At 39.0% G+C, this 17,409-nt stretch overlaps 1 protein-coding gene across 1 annotated transcript in view; it reads left to right on the plus strand.

Annotated features, from left to right (window-relative positions):
• The window catches only part of TYR (tyrosinase), a 51,744-nt gene that overhangs the window by 32,775 nt on the left and 1,560 nt on the right, over window positions 1-17,409 (plus strand). The window contains exon 4 of the mRNA XM_010165363.1: window positions 10,930-11,111. Within this exon, the coding sequence (XP_010163665.1) occupies window positions 10,930-11,111 (182 nt within the window). The remainder of the gene's footprint in view (window positions 1-10,929; window positions 11,112-17,409) is intronic.

Raw genomic sequence — 17,409 nt, forward strand, 5'->3', positions numbered from 1 at the left:
TCTGTCGGACAGCATTTGAGACCTAAATCTGAATGAGAAGCAAATATTTCTAGCCAAAAATTGCCTTGGCTTGACAGCAAGGGGTGAAACAACAAACATGATGACAGCTATTTTAAGGAACAAAATTTTTTCTTCTGTGTCTAGGAAGTGTCATTGCGGACTTTATTTGGTGTAAAACAGAGGCTGGCTTGACTAAGGAAAAGGATAGAGTTTACATAGGTATCTGATCAAGTCTCAGCTTAGCTAAGCCTCACCTAAACTTATTATTTTTTTCCAGCAGAAGTGCAGAACAAGCTTCTGTAGGAGTAAGCTTGCTGTGTCAATAACTGGGCTACCATGAGGCACTACCTAGTCCCACACTAGAGAATACTCACATTCCTCTGCACAGGTTCCTAGACGATTTCGAACACTCAGCTCCTACCTTTAATGTCATGAGTGATATGTCGTGCTCAGTTTATCCATTATCTCCTTCTCCAGTAGGAATAAAGCTCTTTATGTTATAATCCATCAGTAACCGATAAAACATAAGCTGGGCTCAGCACTTGTTGGGTTATGCTACTCAGTTTTCCAAGAAGGCAGGAAATAAGAATATTTCTGTGAGGTTCATTGACTGGGAAAGCTGTTATAGGTTACAGGCTTTGTGGTACAAGAACCATGTCCCAGATTTATATGCAGTGGGGTTGAAGCCACAAGCAGCTATATGGATTTTCTGAGAAACATAAGGCATTTTGCAGTGTGACTCATAGAAATCAGCACAGCAAATGGGGAATAAAAAAGCAAGACTTGAGCAGCTCTTTCCAAGGGAGGAGCAGCATTGTTCCTACACCAGCCGCAATGATCTCTGCTCAGGATTGTTAAGTCTGAATCCTCTGCAGGACTCAGGTGCCTGAGCAGTTTTTTCTCACAACAGAGGTTGGAGGAGCTGCCATGTTTTTTATTCTAGAAGAGAAACACTTGGAGCACTACATGATTACTGGAGTAATGACTGGAAGTTGTGAAACCCTCCGCATGCAAGTGAGCATGCTAAGCAGCGATAAGAGATAAAACTGTGTCTTCTCCAAATGCCTACAGATGCTTAAACTATTTGGCAAAAAAAGGAACAGTTTCATCTGGAAAGGCTGAAGACCCTTTCTCTTACCCTAATCCTACAGAGGCATTGAGGGCATTTTAAAGACAAGGGGGTAAACTGCTCTAAATCACATTGGTAGAAGGAATATTAAAAATATCTCATAACCCCAGCAGCTGCAGTAACCTTGAAGCTTTCAACAAAGTGGAAAATGGGCAAAAAAAGTGGCATTGGTTGTCTCTTAGATGGGATTGGTTGTGTGAGACTATACTTCTACTGTCTCCTTCCCTCTTGTTTCCTTTATCTGACTTTCTAAGCACCCAGTTTGAGCACTGCCATAATGAGAACAAAGGAGATGGAAGGAAGTAGTGGGATGGTGTAGCATAGCATTGCCAAGATCCTCAGGCACCACATGGCTCCCCAGCTCTGGTGGTACTTTGTGATAGGTGGGAAGGGACCAGTACGGTGCACATGGTCCTTTAGGAGGCAGCTTGCAACCATTGTCAATCTGGCTGGATAAATAAGGGGCTTCATGTCATCTGCACATTGCTCCTCAGGTGGTCTAGTCCACTGTGGTCCACTAAAACAACCAACATTTTTGTTCAGAAGGTGAAGTAAAAGGAAGCCACAAAGTAGGCTAGACCTTTCCTGAAAATGAATATTCATATCTCAGAGAAATATAATTGATCTATATGGGAATATATGCTCCAAGAAAAAAATCAGAAGCACAACATTACATGAGGGAACAGTTTCATTGGGCTAAAGTATCTTTTTTTGCCTGTTTTGTTCAAGTCTGTGTTTAAAGTGTTATGGCTTGCCAAATCTGGTAACTCAATAAATGTATGTCTACCATAGCTCCATTTTCTGAGGTCCAACCAGTACTGAAGTTCAGCACATATTCCCAATAGGCCCACATACACACAAGAGTTATATATATATGCATATGCATATATGCATATGTGATTGACCAGCTACACAGACCAACACAAAAAATCCAGCACCCACATGAATTCCAACAGTATCAACAACCTCGTCCTCATGCCATTGTGGGCTGACCAGGATGAAAGCCTGTTATGGGAAAATATGCATACATATGTATATATATCTATATATACACACAGTCTGAATTCCCCAGTAACTGGCCTTAGACACCCAGTCTACCCATTTGCCTCCCAGTTGCCTCACCCACAGACAGACACACACATGCACACATGTACAAACAAGTCTCTCTGGCAGCTGGTCCAGGGAGTGGCATAGATGTAACTTGAGAGTGGTACTGCAGGGTTTGTGGAAGAGGTGTCGTGTCCAAGGATGCTGCAGCTTGGAAGTGATGGTGGAAGCCTGGATGTTCCCAGCAGCTGGGACTAGACATAGAGTGAGCACCATAACCCAGGGCTGTCCTCAACAGTGATTCAACAGCAGGGGAGATGTAGCCTCAGAGGCCTTGGATGGGTTTCTCACAATAATTGAGGGCATCACCTTAATTTTTAATCAGGCACTTGCATTTTGACCAGTGCAATTTGTTTACAACCTGCCTGAGTCCCTGCAGAGTCTTTAGCCAACTTAAAACAAAAAGAAAAAAAAAAAAAAGACACTGCAATATAACTGCATACATTGGCAAACAGCACAGTGCCTTGACTTTACAACCTCAGCATCAGCAGCTCTTCCAGGATTGAAGCACCGATGTTTCTCCCAAATGCTTGGGATGGGAATTACCTGAGGTGACTCTGCAATACCAGCTGACTAATGCCAACTTTTAAAGTGATGACTACTGTGTAATCACAGTCCTTGGACTGGTGTTTCAGCTTTCCTCAATTTGTTTCCTTTTCCCTTTCATTCCAAATACAAATACATGTTGCTTGCCAGATTTCTTTTACAGAATGTCAGATCTCATGATACTGAAATAATTGTATAAGTGAGCTCTAAGCAACAATGTTCTGCCTTCCTTCTGCCACAGTCAGCCTCATCTAGCCTCAGTCTCAGATCTGTAGATGAAAGTCTGTGTTAAATCTGGCACAACTAGTGACATGGCTTCATATTTGAATGCGATAAAGTTATGAGGGGCTTACAAAGTTGCCATCCACCAGCTGAACTCTTATTACTGTCTGTATGGAGGTTTAGCTGAGGCATGGATTTATCAGGGTACTAGAAACAAAGGGCACAGTTTCACTGCTGCTTTAAATCAGCTTAACATGGTACATAGGTTAAGAAGAAGAAACAGTCCTGCTCACAGATTAGTGCTACCTGGAGGTGCTCATCTCTTTTCCTCCCTTGTGCTGATATCCACCATCATGCAAAAGCATGATGAAGCAGATCCATGACTTTACCCCACTTCAGTTATCCCAGAACAAATGAAAACAAATGGGGTGTTTGTTTTTAAACCAAATCAATTCCTTAATCCTGGTTTTGGCATCGTTGTGCAAGCACTTACAAGGAAAATGAGCAAAAGAATTTAGGATGAAAGCGAGACTATATCCTCTGTAGTGGTGTGGACCCAGATTGACCATCGCCCTTTACCACAAGGGGACTGTAGCCCTCCCACTGGGGACACCTGCAGTGTCACACATGTTCCTGATTGCATGGACTTCTATAGAGGTACCGAAACCACTTCTTCTCCCTTTCCCTCTCTCCAGCTGTCCTTAATTGCAAAGTAAAACTCACCAGATTAAACTTCTCCTAGAAAATCTTCCTGGAGGGCCAGTTAGGCTTACACTATGTGTCAGTGTCTCTGCAGTAGTCGAATAGAAGGGAATCTTTAATAACAGATATTTAAGGTCTGATTTCTCCTCCTACGCTGCAATCGGTCAAGAGTAACTCTGCTCACGACTGTGGAGGCACACTGTTGGGAACCAGCTCTTAGGAAAGACTCTTTTCAAAATGATAAAGAAAATGCTTACTCTCATTGTTTTACTCTTTCCAGGTTTTAAGATTTATTTCCTGTGAGCAGCATCTTTTTTCAGAGCACACAACACTATCTGGAACAGCATGAAGTTATCCAGCCTATATACAGCAGTGCTTTTATTTTTTGTTTGATATTTCCCACTGGCAACATAAACCCATTTATTTATTGACTCATCCTTTCATTAGCTATAATTCCATTGCATGTATTATTCATAGAATAATATGAATTCAGAAATTTATATTGGTGGCCTTTTTTTTAATCACCTTCAAATCACTCTTATTTTTCCTCCCTTTAAAAAAAGTTGGGTTCTGGGTTGTTTTTTTTTTTCCAAATTAACTTTCCACTAAGGCTCATTTCATTTCACTTTGTATAATCTCGTATGTATAGAGCAGAATAAGGAAAATATTCAGGTCTATTTTTACACAATTAAATGGAAGTTATATATCCATGTTTTTTATAATTACTTTAATTTTGTCTGTAAAAGCACCTTACCACACTAAATTTCTTTGTGAAAGCAAAGTATATTTCCCCAGAACGAAAATTTAAACTACCAGAGCATCAACGTAACAGGTGGGAGTCTTTATTACTTCTTATCACATACCAATTCTTTAGACCTATCAGTGCTGGTACACACAAGTATTAAGCTCACTAACAGTTAGAGAGATCTGTATACAGATATTGTGGAATAATTACTGGAGGCAAGTTAGAAATTAAAAAAATAGGAAAAAATAAAAAAAAAAAAAAGGGAACTACATACTTTGCAATAGTATAACCTGACTCCAAGAGGTATCATAGTCTGGTAGGCACGAAGTGGTGCCATAGCTGAGGTCCCACTCCATGGCAGCATATCTAGTTTTTACTCTGTGCCTATTTTCTCTAAAGTAGAATGGGGTCTCTAACACTTTCTAAAATTTCTTTATCATCTAGGAAGAATATTCTTTGCCTTTATGACTTTTTGGGAATCCCTCTGACCAGATAACCTCCCTTAGCTATTTTTGAATCAAGCATGTGACTTCGGACAGAACCAGAGAGTTTAAGTGATAGTGGATTTTTTCATGTCCCTAGATCAGTTTTTCCAATGTTTAAATACAAACACTGAGCTTCATTTTAGCTTAAATGTATCTATATCCAACCCATTTTACACTATTAAAATACTGCTTCTTATCACAAAAATAAGCTTTGAAGACTGTCAATCATCATAATCTAGTAATTTTAAGAATGTCAATAATTGTTTTAATAAAGCAACCACTACAAAATAATTTCAACCTCAGAAGTGCAATACAGAGAGATTGAGCCTTTTTGAGTTCTAAACTTGAGACAAGGCATCTTTCAAAATTCAAATTATTCTCCTATCCCTTTCAGTTCCTAAACCTTTTATTTGGGACACGCAGGTCTGATTTCTTCAAGCAAAGGAAGAAGACTTCCAGACAGAAACAGTCTTTGCTTTTATCTAGACAGAATTATTTTTTTAATCTGTTCAAGACCTTTAAATAAAAGCTACCCCATCTGAGTAATTTGTCCTTGCTGCTGAAGAAATACAAAGGGCATTAGTGATATCAGGAGATTGATCTCCATTATTTTAAATTTCTATTTCTTAAGTCCTGGTGGCTCATGACCCTTCTAGGAAAGAGTTGTCAACCTGGAGGGTTTATGGTTTATTCCTGATAGATCCCAGGTTGAGTTCTCACCATTTCTATTCCCTGAATAAGATTCCTGATGACTTTTGATTAGTTCTTCTCTTCTTTCCTTATATTCCCCACCACACTCACATCCCATCTGCTCTCTTCAGCACTGCCAACATTTCCCAAATGACGCCAGTCTAGCTGGGTTTGCAATGCTAAAAAAGTCTCTATGTCTGGAAAATGTCATTCCTACCTATACAAATAGCTAATTATCTGCTTGCCTTCTTTGTCTACATGCTGAAAAGGAAGTAACCAACCAGACTGCTGTAGGAGTCAGACAGATTTCTCTCTCACTGTACTTCTGCCCAGTACTTTTTTTGCACAGAAGAAACGTAAAGATTGAACATCACAGAGCCCTGATCTGATTCTTTATCTGTCTTTCTGTTACCTTTAGTTTCATTACATCAAGAAAAGGAGGAATAGTGGGGAAAAAAATGGCTTTTCAGACGTTATATAATTCCTAATCCTGACTCTCAGGGCCATGGGAGGAAGCGAAGTTTCATATGAAGAGAACATAGTAGCAGTCGTTTGCTAAGACAAACAGCAATTCCAGGGAGTTCAGGTCTGCTGTTCTGCCACAATCCTGGCTTTTCTACCAGGAACTTTGTGACTCCACAAAAAGACTAACTAGTTGCATCAGCATTTTGTCTCTCTGCATGTAGCTTTAACTCTGCAGCCCTAAGCTCTTCCAAGTTTGCAGCTACAAACCAAAGCACAAAAACCAAATATATATTTTCAAGGTGCCAAAAGGAAATAACTTACAACACAGCTGCTTTTAAGGGAAGAAAAGAAAAGCTTCTATCAACTGTAAGTGGATCAACATCTGATGATGGAAGTACTGATTTCTCTCTGTCACAAGAACCACATGCCTGATATCAGATAAAGCAAATGTTTCTGTAGGCCAAGGCACGTGAAAGAATTGTCAGATGATCCCATTGTAGCTGCTCAGATTTCTCTTTGCCTACAGAAAGGATAGCACTGTATGAAGGAGAGCACAATTGATGCTAACTGCTTTAAAGGTAGCCAGGGACTGAGAAAGCACCTTATTTGAGGAAAAAAAGTAACCTAAAATGTGTCATTCAGTGGTCTCAGTACTCTGAAACAAAAGAAAGTGTGATTATTTTCTCCAGATATTTTTTTTTTTTTTTGGCCCAAGACTTTTCAGTTAAGTCCCCAAGGATAGGGATATTGTGCCAGTGTCACTACCTGACAGATAGCAAAAGCCATAGGCTACTTCAGGATTTCAATTTTCCCTAAAAATATATTAAAAGAGTTATCAGTCTCAGCCGGGGACTCATAAAATGTAACTCTCTGATATGAAATGGCTTATGGTGCCCAGCAATAATTAATTATTTGTACTTCCTAACAGAGATATAGCTTAAGTTGTACCCTCTTCATGAGTTTTCTTTCCAACTGGATGCAATTGGGAGGTTTCTTTTTCCTTTAGTTAGGAAACCTTTTTTGAAAGGCAAAAGTACAGCTCCTTCTTTCATAACTTTTCTTACAAAATAAAAGTAAGGCAGGGAAATGGCAGTGCCCCCCTTTTAAAGGGATAAATACAAACAGATGAGGATGTAAAAAATACTACTGTTATACTAAATCTGTCAATTTTCTCAGGCAAAAGAAGAAAATCATTAAAATCCTTATGAAAATACAAAACATCATGCATTTTCTCACCAAGAAAAAATAAGTATCATGAGCCCATCTTACTGAACAAGCTGGGAACAAAACTTTAAGTAGAAAGAATAAATGCAACTTCATTCAATTGCTTTATTAGCAAGCAGAATATGATCTTAATCTTTCAAACTATATTAAAAAAAAATAATCCAAGATAAATGCACAGGACCAGCTATTCTAAAGGGAGTAAAGGAAAGTGTACCTCTTAAAATCCTAATGGATGTTTCTGAGATTTCTGCAGTAGCATCCAGATACGTTAGATGAAACAGATTTCAATAAAGATTATATGATTTTATGCTAGCTAAAGGAGAGAACTGTTCATAAACAACTCAATGAATTGTGCAACATATCTTGTGCATCAGCACATCTCATCATATCTGTAATTAGAGGCATACAATTGTGTTTAAATCTAAAGATCAGCTGCAAGGGCAAACAATTCAATGCTGCTGCTATTGCTAAGAAAAGCTTGATATCTAATGTGGGAAAGGCACTGGAAACGAAGGAATCCAAAAGTACATATGTTCATTTCCATGGAAATGCTTTGCATTTGCATTCTGCTTGAAAGATTACTGGCCTAAGGATTCTTCTTGAAACTGCTTATGAAATGGCAACATTTAAGTTATCCAGAGAGGATGCTGTATTTCAGGGCATGTCATACAGAGCTATTTCAGGCAAATGATGACTTTTAGCTCTGAACCTTGTGCTCATCATCCCTCCAGATTTTCAGAATGTGGCTACTCAGTGTTTTCTAAAAATCAGACCCCAAGAAGTACCTCAGATTGAGCATTCAAAATTTAGGGTATGGATCATCACCAGACTTTGAAAACCTGATCCAAGTACTATCTCTGCCTTCTTCTTAAAATATTACCATGTTCCCATAACCAAAGTATCTCTGTACCTCTAACAGCCCTGTACAGCAATGAAGAGCTATCTCAGCTCCCATCTACCACTGCTAAGAAAACAAGGCACCGATAGAGTGCCTTGCCCAAGACATGAGCAAAAGCTAGGCAGGGAAAGGATTGGAGTCCAACACACACCCCTACTCCTCTCAAGCTAAACTAATGTCCTGGTTTCCTTTGTATTCTATGCCTTTTAAAATGATTACTGAATTTCTCTAAGCTGTTCTCCAAAAATATAATCTGATTACAGTTTCTGTTCAAGTTTTCTTGTGATAACTGCAGCTGAAGCCTTGATATCATTGTTTAAATTTATCCATCTGAAAGCTTCAGTTGATTATTATTCTGACAAGAGTTTTTCTAGACAGGGCCGATGAAATTAACTGAGGAAGAGAGCCGCAAATGAAGATTTTAATCAAGATTAATACCTGCATTGTTAAAGGCTGTCAAGATGTATGAACATAGTGATGTTGTCATCTATTAAATCTTTTGATCCTAAAAAAAGAACCAAGGCTGTTGCCCTATATCTGTTTTGATGGCTTTTTGAGAGGGCTTTAATTTGGAGGGGTAAGCAGAGTGTTTCTCAATACTTCTGCCCAAAGACAGGAAGTAAAAATCTGCCAGCAGTATACCTGGATGTTCTGCAGAGATCCTGATATTGGTGAGCACTTGCATTTGGGTCTGTGTTTCTAAGATAACTTGAGTTTCTGAGGAACTGGTGAATAATTATAAGAGGGGAGAAAGTCTGTGTCCTCCAGCCAGTGGCCAGTGTCAGGGAGCAGCAACTGTGGAGCCAAGATCTCAATTAAAGTACAGTCTACAAATCTCTTTAGACCATTTCTACCCCTCGTAACTGATAAGTGAATTCAATGATCCCTCCCTGAGCTTGATGCTGATAATTCCCTCCTACCAATATATTCTTATCAAGCATGGGGTCTCCTTTCTTCACATATAAGATACCTGCATATGCTTCCCTTACAGCATTTTGCCAACTCCCCTATTCCAACCTGGTGTCTACTGACAAGCCAAGGTCACTGTGGAAACAACAGGAGATCAAGGAAAGGATTTAGGGATTGGAACAAAGTAAAGAATTGAGCAGAAAAAGCTCAAACACAAAGGGAGGAGAATTGAGAGTGTTTTGAGGATTGTTAATTTTTCTTTCCAAACACATCCAGTAGTTGACTTGAAAATGTCAATACAAAGTCTTCTCATACTGAAGCCTTTGAGCTTTCTGCTTCCAAGTTAAAGAACAGATATACAGCCCTGTGCTGACAGACTGCTAATGGGAGAATCTTTGGCAGAGAAAAATGGAAAGGAGCAGCTGAGGTCAGAGGTGTGCATAACAGCTTGTATTGGGTTTGCATGGCCAGGTTTTGGTAGCAGGGTGGCTACAAGAGTAACTTCTGTGAGAAGCTGCCAGAAGCTTCCCCCATGTCAGACAGAGCCAATGCCAGCCGGCTACAAGACTGACCTACCGCTGGCCAAGGCTGAGCCCATCAGCAATGGTGATAGCACCTCTGGGATGACACGTTTAAGAAAGGGGGAAAAAAAAAAGCTGTGCAACAGCAGATGGGAGAGAGGGGTAAGAATATGTAAAACAGCTATGACACCAAGGTCAGTGAATAAACTATTGCTGGAGGAAAACTCTTCCCTGATAGCTGACTTGTTTATCAAGTTTTTGGATTCATATAGCTTATCCCCTTTCCTCAGGTATTTCTCCCTCCTTGGTGGTGCCAAATCAACTATACTTTAGCTATTCTTTAATGCAGACATGAAAACTCTCGGTAAGAAAATAGAGGAAGGGGATCAGAACTAAGCAGCTGGCAACAAAAACATTCACAACCAGACATAATTTATTCTGAGAGTGAGGAGGAAGGATTGAGGTCTTTAATCCTGTTCTCTCTATCCTTCACAACAATGTGAATTTCTGAGCAGAAATTGCAGTCAGGTCACAGTGAGACAGTGAACTGCATTTATGGAATTCAAAAGTGTATTCAGCCTCTCTGCAGCAGTGCAAGCCTTTGCTTCTTGTAGGCTTGCATAGGAACTCAGCACTGAGTAGCCAGCCCCAAATGATTTGGGAACTGCTTGAAAGAGTCCAGTGCAGAGCCACAAAGATTATTAACGGAGTGGAACACCTCCCTTATGAGGAAAAGCTGAAGGAGCTAGGTCTCTTTAGTTTGGAGGAGATTGAGGGGTGACTTCATTAATATTTATAAATATGTAAAGGGACAACATCAGGAGGATGGAGCCAGGCTCTTCTTAGTGATGTCCAATGGTAGGACAAGGGGCAAAGGGAGTAAGCTGGAGCATAGGAGGTTCCATGTAAACATAAGGAAAATCTTTTTCACTGTTAGAGTGACAGACCACTGGAACAGGTTGTCAGAGAGGTTGTGGAGTCTCCTTCTCTGGGGACATTAAAAACCCACCTGGACGCCTTCTTGTGTGATCTCATTTAGGTTCCTGCTCTGGCAGGGGGGTTGGACTAGATGATCTTTCGAGGTCCCTTCCAATCGCTAGCATTCTGTGATTCTGGGATTTGGAAAGCATTACATGTACAGGAACACAAGTCATTACATGCCACTCTGTCCCAGGATTTAAAAAAAAAAAAAAAAAAAAAAAAAAGCATTAACACTTTTTTTAAATCTTCAAGAAGAAAATTTCTGCCAGTTTCCTCCATAAATTGACATGTTTTTTCTTCTACAGCATTTTTGAGAGATGGTTAAGAAGACACAGGCCCATGCTAGAAGTTTACCCAGCAGCCAACGCACCCATTGGGCACAATCGAGAAAATTACATGGTGCCCTTTATTCCCCTTTACAGAAATGGAGAATTTTTTAAACCCTCAAGAGAGCTGGGGTATGACTATGAGTATCTGCAAGAACCAGGTAATGTGACTGTTTGGGGTAAATGTCAATTTTGTTGCCTATAACCTGGAATAAGCCTATAAAATGAGAAGATATTAAAAAATCCTTCTATTCCAGATTTTTCCCTGAGTATAGTCACAAATTGTACCTGCTTGTTTTCATATTTCTGGCCTGATGTGGAGTCAACATGATACCATTAAAAAAGTTCCAACCAAAAATTAGTCACTGACATCAATCCTCTCCATCCTAGCCTATTAAGAGCAGAATTTGACCCAAATGGTCAGCTCATTATCAGAACTGGGGAGAAACAGGGCTGGATTTTGAGTCTGTCATTTGCTCAGCTCAGCAGTTACAGTGCAACACAAATAGGAACCAGGGGGTTTTCAGATTTCCTGACATGGTGTAAAGGAGGGCAGAAGCAAAGCTCTCTTTCTCACCTACAAACATAATCTGATCTCCTAAATACCTGGAGTAAAATTCACCACAGCACTAAAAGCAAAGACAAAGTCTATGCAGCACTTAAAACAGTGATCCACTGACTTTCTGCTTGCTCTATGATTATTTATATGAACACAACTTTATAGTTCATAATGCTAATTTAATTTAATCAAATTAATTTTGCACTGTTTAGTGGTGGTTTTGACTCGCTTTGCTGTTCAAAGATAGTTTTGAGTTGGGCGTCTTGGTACAAGGAGGACAGAGGCCCTTGGAGCTGCAGCTGTTGTGGAACCACACATAGACCAGGTCTCATGCTCAAAGTAGTGGACTTTGTAGATTTGCCTGAGTAGTACAGGCATCCTTATTGACTACATGAAGGGTTAAAATATCTTCAAGATATAAAGTTGCCTCAAACAGAGCATTGCTCAGATACCTTGGCCCAATCCTTTATAAAACTGGGTAACTAGAATTATCAGATCTCTTACATTCACCATTACCAAAAGCTACTTGGGATGTGAAATGCAGTTATCCTTCCAAAGCACTGTCCACTGAACAGATAGGGTACTGAGCATGTTCGTTTTTTTCTCTTTGAGGCAGAAAACTTTTTGTGAACACAGTTAAAAAGCAATTAAGAACTAAAAATCCAGTTTTTTCTCTTTGAGGTAGAAAACTTTTTGTGAACGCAGCTCTTCAGTTAAAAAGCAATTAAGAACTAAAAATCCAATAACTATATAACAAAATCACCAGGGACAATTTGGCAGTGCTAGCATCCTCATAGCTTGCTTTTGTCTTTATCAAAACAATATCGGTTCTCCAGGCATCCCTGCTCTTCTGACAGTGTTTGCTTACTAATGGGGGTGTACTGTTTCTGCATACTTGATAAACTGTCCAATCATGCATTTAGCTTGTTCGTTCGCTTCCCAAGTGAAATCTAGCTTGATTCACAATCATCTAGGAAATGCATTTTTTATTATTTGATGTGTAACAAAAGGAATCTGCAACTCTCCTGTAAAATTGTTAAGGCTGTTTTAGTACTACAACCCAGAGACAGAAGTCAGTATTTCTCCCAACATGCCATAAACAATTTAGTCAACCCCGAGGATTCAGACAGAAAATAGTCTAATAAATGGTTCAAATATAGTATCAAAATTTTTATTTTTGTCTTATTAGTAGTATTTTTGGCTTTTTATTCATTTTGCCATAAATTAATTCCTGATCCAGACCAGAAATATTTATACATATTTTTAACTAAAGCCATAATTTTCCTAAACCCACATTATTTCTAGAACTGTATCACTAAAAAAAGTGCAAAATACTATAACTTTCAGAAATACATAGTCCTGAATAGGTACTGCAAAAGGAAGTAAATGGTAAACTATTTACCATTAACAATTCATTTCTGTTGTGTCCTGGTCTTTTCTCTTTTCCCAGGGGACCACACGGTCCTCAGAAAATAAAATTCTTATTAAATTCTTCCAACATTTTTAACACAGAGGTAAGGAAAGTAGTTCCTTAATTATTTTGAAAGATCAACACAAAGAGTGAAATTCAACCTCATTTAGAAAGCCCAGATAATCCTCAAATGTCACCCAATCCCTTGTTAATCTCCCTGAGAAGAAGTGGAAAATGGGCTGGAGTCTCAAAATGCAGATACAGATTTTTTTTCTCAGTACTGCAGTGTTTAAACCCAGACTTTTCTCCAGAGAAGAATGCTGAGTTCCTGCATAGGAAAATAGGAGTAAACAGGAACTTCTGGATAGAGGAGCTGAAGCAGGAAAAAACAGAAAATCTGTGATTGGCAGCCAGGAGTTACTAGACAAATAGGAAAAAGTTGAAAAAAAAAAAAATCATAACAGTGAAGATCTGGGTGGTCAGGAAGAGGCAGCATTTCTGCAGATCTTCCAAATGAGGAGGAAGAAGAAAGGCAGATGAAGAGAACAGGAGAGAGTGAGGAATGAGGACACACATGTCCTCAAGACCTGGCTTGTTTGCTTTTAAAGGGAGTAGCTGGAGGAGAGCAGCAAGGGCAGCAGTTCTGAGTACAGCACTAATGACTTGGTAGAGATGAAGCAGGACTACACAGAGCACGATGGGGCTGGTTATGAGAAATAAAACTTGGAAAGAATCCAATGACAAAATGGCATTTTAATGCTAAATTATATTGTTGCTGTTCCCCTGAGGAAAAGCTGATGCCTGGAGCCTTGCTTTCCACTGAAAAGCAAATCAGTGTGTGACAGTATGTGGTGATTTTAATTGCAGCTTCATTTATTCTTATACATATGACAGCCCTGAAGCTGAAGTGGTCGCAAACAGTGTGCATGGAAATCTATCCCTCAGGAATCAAAGACACATGTCAGAGTCTAGTTACTGGGGAGCTGATCTGAGCAGAAACCAGAGCAGACACCCAGCTCTCCTTGACATGAGAACCGTGAACTGTAAAACTACCAAAAACCGCCTGGCTTACTGAAAATGAACATTTGTTATCATCAATAAAAAAGATTTGGAAGACTAACGGCACCACCTAGCAATAGCTGTCAAAACAATTTTCTACGGCAAGAGCTACTCCAAGCATTTACAATTGAGGGCCTGGATTGTGTCTTTCCTATTTTTTTATTCCAGAAATAGAAACAGATAAATCCATAGATACAACCCTGACTTTTTCACAGAAAATCTCACTCTCTCAGTGGGAACAATCTGATGATCCCAGGTAATTAACTATTTTTTTTTTTATTTTTTTTTTTTTAAATAGGCAGCTCAATTATAAACCCAGGAATGTAACCATCAGTTGCAATTTTTGGACATTTTAACTAAGAATCTTTGACACTCAGGGCAAAGCAAGGGATAAGAATGTTGTGATTACAATGTAGAAGGTGAAGTTGGTCGTGGATGTGCCGCAGGAGGAGAACTCACACCCAGAATCTGACTGTAGCTCATTTCTATTTCTGGTTCTTCGGCAATTTGGTTGCAAAATCACATCCAGGAGTATAGAAAATGTGGCAGCTGGCAAATGTGGTACCACCATGGAAGGACTCTGCTGAGTCTTGTGACTCAGGAGCACACACTGTTGGCCACAATGTGAAAGGGTGATGTTGTGTATGTAGGATCCCACGGTAAAATAGTGACATGCACAATAAAATGTGTCTCACCAGGACAAGAAAAAAATTGCAAGCTTGACCTAGTAAGATATGTTTGTGCTGCCTTGAGGTTCGCTTTAAAAATTGATGCCCTTTAACTATCTATGTTAGGGGCAGAAAAGCTTGTAAAATGGAACAGCAAGACTGTCAAAATATCAGTGGGGCATATGGCAATACAGAAATGATAGAAAATTTGTTTCGTTTATTTCTTAACTGGCCAAGTTTTTATTTCTAATTTGTTATTTCTAATTTGAACTTACCCTAGAAAGACTTTTTCAACCTCTAGTTTATGTAGAAGGATGATCTAAAATATATGCTTTCAAAAATTTTTACATACTGAGAGTATTTTTTTCATCCTTGAGTTCCATTATATCAATAATGTAGTTTGACATTACCACAAAAGGAAGATCTCAGGATGCCCAACAATAGATTGGTCATAGCACGTTTTTTCAATCATCATGGAAAGTCCACATTATTACCCTAAATATAGGAGGCACACACTGTTTCACCTTAAAATTGCACTGTTGTGGTTTCCTACCCTCTCAATGACATCCAGCAACCCACACAAAATGGACTTCCTGATATTTTAAAATTACATTTAAAAAGAACAATCTGATGTATTAAGAGTAAGAAATCATTTGTTGCTGCTATCTAGAGTTAACACTTTCTTAGAGCAGAAAGAGTATGTCAAGAGTTGAATGCTAAGACTTCGTCTGAGGTTAATCACTGCTATTTTCCTATCAGAAAGACCAAGATCAGGAGATATTGTTGGTATTAGTCACTAATGGGAGGGTAGATATCAAGCACCAGCCCGACCTGGCTTCTTCTTGCTTTGTCATGAACCTATTGACTGAAAGGGCAGTTATAATCGATGTTCATGGCAGCTTCCAGGGAGGATTATCATTTCATTCCAAGCATTGACATAAAAGAAGTGGAACTGGCATTGGCTAATGTCCCCCACAAAGCAGCTATGTGTTATCCCCACCACCACCACCACTCCCTTGACACTTTTCCCAGATAGTCATCAGCAAACACAGTTGCTGCACTCTTGTGCCTTGAACAGTTAGAAATTAAAGAATTTGTTATTGGAATACTTGAAATCCCAGTTTGCATGATTTTGGCTGGACAGCCAATCCAGTCATACTTTACTGTTGTGTTACAGTCACAAGTTAACAGATTATAGGGTGTCCTGGGGTGCTCCATCCTCTGACACCCAAAAGTTGCCATGACAACTTTATGATAGCAATGCCAAACACTTTTTGTGCTTCAAAAAGAAACAGGAAATAGATGCCCGGAGGTGGCTTTTGGCTTTGGGCTAATTACAGAAACTGTACAGACTGAGGCTGAAAGCAAGAGAAAAGCATGTTTGACTGATTATTGGGCTATAATAAAATAGATTAATCCCTTCTGAAAGGGCCTGCTGTGAAATGTGACATCTCATCAAATCAAAGTCATGTTATATTTTACCAGGGAGAAGATAGCTCAGACCTCCAAACTAATATTGATGGAGAATATGGTTCAAGGACAAAGTATGCATTTAAGATGTCACTTAGAAAACCCTCATATCCCAGATAAATTCTGCAAGGAAGAGAACTTTGTGATAATGCTCTTTTTCCATAACTTTAAAATAGTATCAAGTTCTTGTTATGTATCAATTTTCCTTTAATCATATGCATACTCCAGTTTAAATAGCCAGGTTGTTTCTCATTTAGACATGTTTGCAATATAAACATAAAAGAGTTGAGTTAAAAATATTGGAGTTAGAAAGTCAAGTACACAAAGTTAAGAAATGTAAGCATTGAAGTTGTCCATATAGCCATAATTCACCCTCCACCTCTACGTGTATGCATTATCTCTAATTGTACACTATTTTTTCCCCAAATCCCCTCATTCACCACACAGCATAGACAACATTCAAGAATCCAATGTCCATTCCTTTTTACTTTTGTTTTTCATTTTCTCAGTTAAGCAGTATGTAGTCTAATATATGATTTATTGTACACTTTTAAAATGTTATCTTGAAGATGTTTCCTCTAAGGCTTTTCTTTGGTGGTGAACACTATAGTGCTCAGTCCTGCAGAAATATTAATCTATATTCACAATACAAAAGATTTAGTAAATGATACCACCCTCATTTGGCAGATGAGTAATGAGGGATTAAAGAAATAATGTACTTGATACCCAAAGGTTTGTGGGGTTTACTCTGAAACATCAAGAACCTAATTTTTTTGTAATTCATAGTGTTGTATATCATTTATACGTCTAATGAGGTCAGAAGCAGAAGGCTGAACACACAGACTCTTGCAAATACAATCTTAGAATACAAAGTTGGATTAACTGCAAAACAAGGACCAGTGAAATAGCAACCAAACATTCCCCAGAGTAAAACTGTGTTGTAGGGACAAACAAACTATATTGAGCCTAAGCTGGAATTACACCTCAGAAACTGATTCAGACACCAAGTGCTAAGGATAGCTTAACTTTAAAGGTGCTGCAAACCAATAGCACCTTTTCAGAGGACAGTGCACATAACAGCATATGCTCCATGATCCATGAAGATATATGGGAATATTTTTCTGGGCACCAGTGAAAATGCAAGATTGTAGGAAGACATTTATAGTCTTTTTGGGTGTATAGGTGATATACACTAAATATCACTGAGCCCATCTAAGCCAGTCCAGCTATCTGAAAACTATATACAATAAACCACATTAGAGGGTCCCTCCATAGGGATCCCCTTTTCTTTC

This window comes from Antrostomus carolinensis, unplaced genomic scaffold (genome assembly GCF_000700745.2).
Source record: "Antrostomus carolinensis isolate BGI_N321 unplaced genomic scaffold, ASM70074v2 scaffold2673, whole genome shotgun sequence".
Classification (NCBI taxonomy): Eukaryota; Metazoa; Chordata; class Aves; order Caprimulgiformes; family Caprimulgidae; genus Antrostomus; species Antrostomus carolinensis.